The sequence below is a fragment of the Leopardus geoffroyi genome, chromosome C1 (assembly GCF_018350155.1).
Source record: "Leopardus geoffroyi isolate Oge1 chromosome C1, O.geoffroyi_Oge1_pat1.0, whole genome shotgun sequence".
Taxonomy (NCBI): Eukaryota; Metazoa; Chordata; class Mammalia; order Carnivora; family Felidae; genus Leopardus; species Leopardus geoffroyi.
The window spans coordinates 15,881,890-15,888,862 of NC_059328.1; the positions used below are offsets into that span (position 1 = coordinate 15,881,890).

At 56.6% G+C, this 6,973-nt stretch overlaps 1 protein-coding gene across 4 annotated transcripts in view; it reads right to left on the bottom strand.

Moving 5' to 3' along the window:
* LOC123597337 (RAP1 GTPase activating protein) overlaps positions 1–5,588 on the bottom strand; it is a 49,957-nt gene extending 44,369 nt beyond the window's left edge. For 2 of the 4 annotated variants that reach the window (XM_045476001.1, XM_045476002.1), the window contains exons 1-2: positions 5,515–5,588; positions 3,470–3,505 (exon numbers count right to left, since the gene is read on the bottom strand). In XM_045476001.1, the coding sequence (XP_045331957.1) occupies positions 3,470–3,505; positions 5,515–5,558 (80 nt within the window). In that variant the 5' untranslated portion in view covers positions 5,559–5,588. The remainder of the gene's footprint in view (positions 1–3,469; positions 3,506–5,514) is intronic. The other 2 variants (XR_006712088.1, XM_045476003.1) reach the window with 2 other exon arrangements.
* Between the last annotated feature and the right edge of the window lie 1,385 nt (positions 5,589–6,973).

Genomic DNA, 6,973 nt, shown 5'->3' on the forward strand with positions numbered 1-6,973 from the left:
ACCCCTCCCCTGCACGACTCTACCTGGCCATTCCCCCACCCTGACATCACTCCACCTCCTTCCTCCCCTCACCATCTGAATCCACCTTAAATGCCCAATACCCATTAGGTCTGCAGAAGCAGAGTCACCCACTGTCCCACTGGCTCCTAATCCTCCCACTGGGCCCCATTCTTTTTTCACACCTGTTCTGAGCTTCTTCACCACAGGTAACCTGCTGATGAGGGGCAGGGGGTAGGGGAATCCAGCCATGATCTGGCCACATCTGGCCTCTACCAGGCCTGACTGCTCCTCAATTTAAGCCCCAACTTCTTAATCCTTTTTAAACATTGAAAAGTTTTTTAAAAAATCTTTTTTGTATTCTTTACACCCAACATGGGGCTCGAACTCACGATCCCAAGGTCAAGAGTCTCGTGTTCCAGCTCCACCAACTGAGCCAGCCAGACACCCCTCTTAACCCTTTTTTAAAAAGGGGCAGAGGAAACCGCATCTCCTCCAGGAAGCTCTCACAGCCTACTTGACAAAGTTTCAACTGTTCCACTCTCTGGCCACATTTAACTCAATTCCACCAACATTTATTAAGCATTTACTGGGTTCGGGCAGCTGTGTAAGACTGTGTGGAGGACAGAGAGATGGGAAGAATACAGCTCAGCTTTTTGGTGACTCATGCTAGAAAATGAGCCTAAGTCAAAAGTAACCCAGGGAACCCCTGTTCTCGAGGATCTTGGAGCCTGCCTGGTACCACGGCGTTATGTGGACACATTCAACTGGACTGAGGGATCCAATTCAACATGCATTGCACATCAAGTGGCTCAGAGGGGACGTGACCTGCCTAAAGTAACACCACTAACGTGCAGCAGAGGCCGATTCAAGTCAGGCTCTGAAGGTCGTGCTCTTTCCACTATCCCAGAAATGAGACTAATGTGAGGCATAATGAGCAGAGGGAGGGATTTTAAGGATAGGAAGATGGGGAGTGGGGATCAGGAAAGAAAACCCTCAACAGACAGTGATAAAGGTAGGCCGGAGGTGTGGTGGGGGCTTGTGGAAATGGGAGGGTAGGACATGCCAAGGGGATGGGAAAATGTGAGCAAAGGTATGGAGGTGGTATTCTCAGGGGCCATATTCCCATTGATCAGAAATGCAGGTTACAAAAGGGGCACCTTGGGTGGCTCAGTTGGTTAAGCGTCTGACTTGGGCTCAGGTCATGATCTCGCGGTTTGTGAGTTCGAGCCACGCATCGCGTTCTGTGCTGACCACGGAGTCTAATGCCTGCCTTGGATTCTGTGTCTCCCTCTCTCTCTCTGTCCCTCCCCTGCTCACACTGTCTCTCTCTGTCTCTCTGTCTCTCTCTCAAAATTGAGTAAACAATAAAAAAAATTTTTTTAAGAAATGTAGGTCACGAGGGACGTGAGTTCCAGACTGAAAAGGGTAAGTGGATAAAGGCTTTGAATCACAGGCCAGGAAATCATAATTAATAATCAATATGACCCCCATTTACAGAGCAGTAACTATATGCCAGGCACAGGCTGAGAGCTAAGCAGTTGCTTAGGAGAGAGGGCCTCAGGGGTTAGCACCTTGGACAGCATCTCCAGCGAGGAAGGTGTGGGGCAAGGCATTGTGGGTAATGGGCAAATCCTGGTGATTCCAAAATCTTACTTTAGAGTTGTATCGACTGTGGCCCAGAGAGAGGAATGGATTTGCCAAAAGTCACACAGCTGGTTACTTACTCTCAGTTCTGGGCCCTCATCTCTGACACTTCCTTCAGGGTTCCCTAGAGAGGGCTTTCTGGGTCACCCTTCCATCTTCAAGTCTTCCCTCAAGTGCTCAGACCCACCCTGTGGCCTGGAGGTCCTGGGACAGAGTGCATGAGACTCTGGGCTCTGCAGTCTGGAAGGTTAAGATTCAAATCCCAGCTCTGCCCCGAATAGCTGTGTGACCTTGGGCAAGTCACTTCCCTCCTCTGTGCATTACTGTTCTCCTCTGTAATTAGAGGTTATAGTCCGTAATTCAGGGAGGTGGTAAAAATTATGTGAGATGATACAGTGCAAGCAGCTAACAGTACCTGGTACACAGCAGGTGCTTAACAAGTGGCAGTTGTTAAGATGGTGTTTTTTTTTTTTTATTTAGTTATTTATTTTGAGAGAGAGAGAGAGAGAGAGAGAGAGAGAGAGAGAGAGAGAGAGAGAATCCCAGGCAGGCTCCATGCTGTCAGTGCAGAGACCAACACAGGGCTTCAACACATGAACTGTGAGATCACAACCTGAGCCAAAATCAAGAGTCAAACACTTAACTAAGCCATGCAGGTGCCCCAGTTGCTAGGATAGTATTAATGAAGTCCTTGAAAAAAGGATGGCATCTTCCTCACCTTTATCTGTATCTCTCCTCATCCTATCCCTGCTCTGGGCTTAGCATATGGTCTTGCCCTAGTCGTAGAGGCTCAGATTAACTGGGTCCAGCAGCAGGAGATAAAGCCCAGAGAGGGGCAGTAGCTGGACCTAGGTTGCACAGAGAGCATCAAAGGAAAATAAAGGGCAAGCTCTGGAGCTCAGCCTGGGCACCTGTGTGCCTCCCACCCCAGACGTGGCTTCCTAGGGGGGCTCTGGCAGCAGGTGGGGCAGTGGTGTCGGAGAGGAGTCACCTAGTACCTGGGAGGCACTGCAAGGCCTAGGGACCCCAGGAAGCCCCCAGCAGGGGCAGGAAATGCGAGCTTTCCCACTGGAGTTGAAGCTGCCGCAGGAGCAGCCAGCTGGGCCCATGTGATGCTGGTGCCAGGAAGCTGGGAGGCACCCGCCTGCTGGGCATCGGGGGTGCTGTGAATCCCGAGGTGAGGCTGCACCTCCACCCGCGGCTCTCAGTGTTGGGGAAGCTGCAGACACAGCTCCCCCTCTTCCTCCAAAGCGAGGACAGCCTTGGACTTAGGTCATGGGCTGCAGGAGGGGGTTCTGAAGGCTATGTATGGAGTGTGACTAGAGGACTTGGGGTTCAGCGAAAAGGCTAAGGGCACTCCCACCCCCACCCCCCGAGGAGCCATGAGGTGGGAAGGAATAGAGAAGGAAGGAAGCACTTTTGGTGAAGGGCTTCAGTACCCCAGGCCCTGTTTTTTGTTTTTTTAGGTTTGTTTGTTTATTTACAATTTTACACTCTGTTAAGTAGGCATTTTAGTCCCCATTTCACAGATGAGAACACTGAGGTTCAGAGAGGTTAGTGAATCACTAAGGTCACCCGGACAGTGGGCAGAGCTGATATTTAACCTGATTTGCCTTGACTCCAAGTTGGAGCTCTAGAAAGAATTGTAGGAGAAGATCGGTGGGGGAAGAACGGGTAAGAGGGTCTGTCCACGCCGTCACCTGGAGAGGGTGGCTGAAGGGTTGGTGGGGTCTGGTCTGTCATTATAGGGGGTGGTAATGGTTTGGGAATGTTCCCGAGGTCCAGCCAAGCAGCCCAGCCCCTCCTGAGAGCCCCCAGTACTCACCACACACTCCGGCGAGGGGAGAAGGACTTGTCCACCCTGAAACATACATGCAAGAGGGGCAGCAGGTGAGGGGGCAGCCCCTTCCCACTCAGCCTTGCTTAGCACATCAGGCCAATCCCAACTCACCCCCCACCCTCCCAGAAGGGCCTGGAGGAGATATTGCTTCTTGGGTGCCTGATGCACTGTCACCATCCCCCATAGGCTGCAGGGGCCCCCATGTTAGATTAGGGACAGGGGAAGGTGTGGGGTGAGAGAGTATGGAATAATGGGTTGCGGCACAGGGGTCAGGGAGCAGGGGCCCAGGACCAGAGAGTGGGGTAGCAGCAGAAGTGGGGGTCAGTGTGGGAGGTTTTGGAATAAGTGGAGTGAGACAGTGACTAAAGCAATTTGGGGTCAGAGCAGAGATGTAGGGGTGCAGCACGGGCCAACTTAGAGTGCTTCCAGACAGGATTGAAGGGTGTGGGTGTTTATGGTTTACGGTGGGCAGGAAGAAACCACCCCCCTTTCCTGGCAGCCTGCCTCCATCCCGGAGCTGGAGCTCACTCACACTCACCCAGGGGACAAACGCCTGGGGATCTGAGAGCAGGAGCTCACGAGGAGCTTCCTCTCCCACCCCACCCCCAACACACACACACACACACACACACACACACACACACACACACCCTGCCCTTCAAAGCAGAGCCAGAGGAAGACCTTAAACCCCAGGAGCTCAGGCTTTGTTTCCCCCAAATCCCTCCAAGTCCAGCCTCAGAGAGAGGTGTGGACATTGCCCTCTGAGGGCACCTTGGGCAGGGGGAGGGCTGGAGAGAGCTCCACCCTCCTGCCCAGCTGAGGGCCAAGGGGCTGGGCAGCTGTTGGGACAACAAACAACTCTTGCCTCTTGCCCGGAGGCCAGAGGAGAATGGGGAAGGGGCCCCAAACCACTCTGCCAGCTGGGGAGGCAGGGCTGGGGTCTCCTTAGGGATCAGCTCATGATCTGCAGACAAGGAAAGTGAGGCAAGAGAGGCCAGGCCTTGCCCAAGCTCCCACGACAGAACCCAGCTCCACAAACCGGGGTGCCCCTCCATGTCAGCTGACCAGGACTCTCAGGCTGGCCCAGGCTCCTCTCATTGCTTAGCGGCTAGCAGAGCCCCTGAGAAGGAGGGCAGCCCTCCCATCCCCCACCCCACCCAGCCTCTCTGCCAGGGTCCCTTTGGAGGCTGGGCATTCGGCAAGGGGTGGCACCTTGAACACAACCCCTACAGCCCAAGGAGCACCTGTTGTGCACTGGTGGTGTTATAGATGTGAGCTCCAATTGCTCTGCACCCCAAAGGTGGGTCCTGTGTGCTTCTCTGACCACAAGGAGGCAGGGCCTGGCGGGAGGTTATGCAACTACTCGGCCGGACAGGGAAAGGGCCCCAGCCCCAGTCTCTCTGCCCAGTCCTTCTTCCAATTTACAAAATCCCTGCCTAAGGCAACAATCCCCCCAACACTCCTCTGATGTGGCCGCTTGGGGTCAGGAGAGACAGCGACCCCCAGGATGGACCGGCCACCACTGCGCCTCCCCAGCCTTAGCTCTCCAAGCCCCGACGGCCAGGAACCCCCGGGAGGAGAAGGTTCCTGTGAGCCAGGTGGCACGAGATAGGGGCAGCCCAGGTGCCCTAGGGTGGGCATGGGCCTGCTAATGGTTTCCAAGTTCTCTCCTTCCAGCAACTTCAGACGTCAAGTGGGGGTTCCTGCAGGGCCTCCCCCTGACCTAGGAATGCACACACACAGGCCCGGCCGGCGGGTCCGCACACTAGTCATATGCGTAAGCGCGGTCACGCACTGAGCAGCCCACCGTGCCCACGCGTGCCCATGGGCTGCCAGCTGGAACCCACAGGCACACGCGCAAACACACACACACACACACACACACACACACACACACACACACATACCGCCAAAGCGCGCCCCTCACACGCAAACCCAAACTCGCGAGTGCGGAGCCACCCGACCCCCAGGCCGGGCGCTGGGGGGGCTCCCACCGCGCGCACACGGGCGCCCCCGCCCGGCGCACCTACCCTCCGTAGGCCCCGAAGGTGAAGCTGCGCTTCCGGCCGCTCATGGTGCCTCCGCCGCCCGCCCGCGCCGCGCCGGGGCCGCCTTCCCCGCGCCCGGGTCACCTTGGCAACTCGGGCCGCCCCGCCCCGGCCACAAGCCCCGGGATTGTCCGCGCCCCCGCGGGCTACGGGCCAGCTGCCGGGGGCCGCCGCGCGCAGAAAGGGCCGCTTGTTCGCGCCGCCCGCGGGCCGGGGGCGGGGGCTTCGCGGGACTTTCCGAGCGGGGACCTCGGAGGGGGGATGGGGGATGCGGGGCGGACTGCACTTCCGTGGGGAAGGGACCCTCCACCCCCTCAGATCAGGGGCGCACGGAGCCGCAGACCCTCTTCTGGGGGCGACACCCTGTTCCATCTCCCTAGAGGCGTTGGCCTGTGCGGGCGGATCTGTCCCCCGCCATCACGAGGGGGGAGCTCACAGTGGGCCGGGTCAAGAACTTGGAATCCAGGAATCCAGGGTCAAAATGGTCTCACTGTGGGCAAGTCCCTGCCGTCCCTGCCCTCCCTGCACCTCTAATTTCTCACCCGTAAAATGGAACCACCCTCCCCCCCTCAAACACACACACACACACACACACACACACACACACACACACACACACGGTGATGGAATGAGTTAATTCCAGCCCAGGCCTGGCACACAAGAAATGCTTAATAAATAGCTGCTACAAGAGTCCCGCTCTGCTCTTGCCACAAATGGATGAGTGAAGGAAGGAACAGTCTCCAGAATGCCTTTCTGTTGCCCATTCTCATCCCCCTCTCCTAGGTGCCCCCCACTGCCCAGTGAGGAGGAGAAGCAGGGGGGCAGGAATAGAGATGCCCCACTAGGTTCCCTCCCTCAGCAACCTTACGACGAGGAACTGCGCTCTGAGTCCTACAGCGGGTCACTCACTCGACAAACGCTCTGAGCCTCTCCTCTGGCTGCTGCTCACCCAGAGCTCACAGCCCAGGGTTCCACCCTGCAGGAAGCAGTCTCTCCCACCCCCAGAAAAAGATGTGTCAGTAGGCACCGAACACTGGTCCTGCCCCGAGGACTCACCCACCCCTTCCAGAATGCCCACTCTGGCCCCCGAAGAGGGAGGGATCACCCCAGGGAGGCCCTCAGAGTCTTGGGGTTTTCTGATTTAGGGAATGCACAGAACAGATGCGGTGGGGGAAGGGGAGGAAGGACGACCAAGGGTACAGCGATAGGGCAGGGAGTTAGGGTAGGAGGGGTTCTTCAGAAGCCTTTCAGGAATGGTTCCGCCTGGGCCCTGGGCCAGGGCTCAGTTAGCCCCAGCTTCCCCTGGGAAATGTCTGGTCTGGGTATCGACCTTCACAGTTAGCTTCACTCAGGCAGAGGGCTGTGGTGTGCTGGATCTCCCCATCTCAGACATGAAGAAACTGAGACCTTGGTTCACAGTAATTATGTCTCTCTTGGGGGG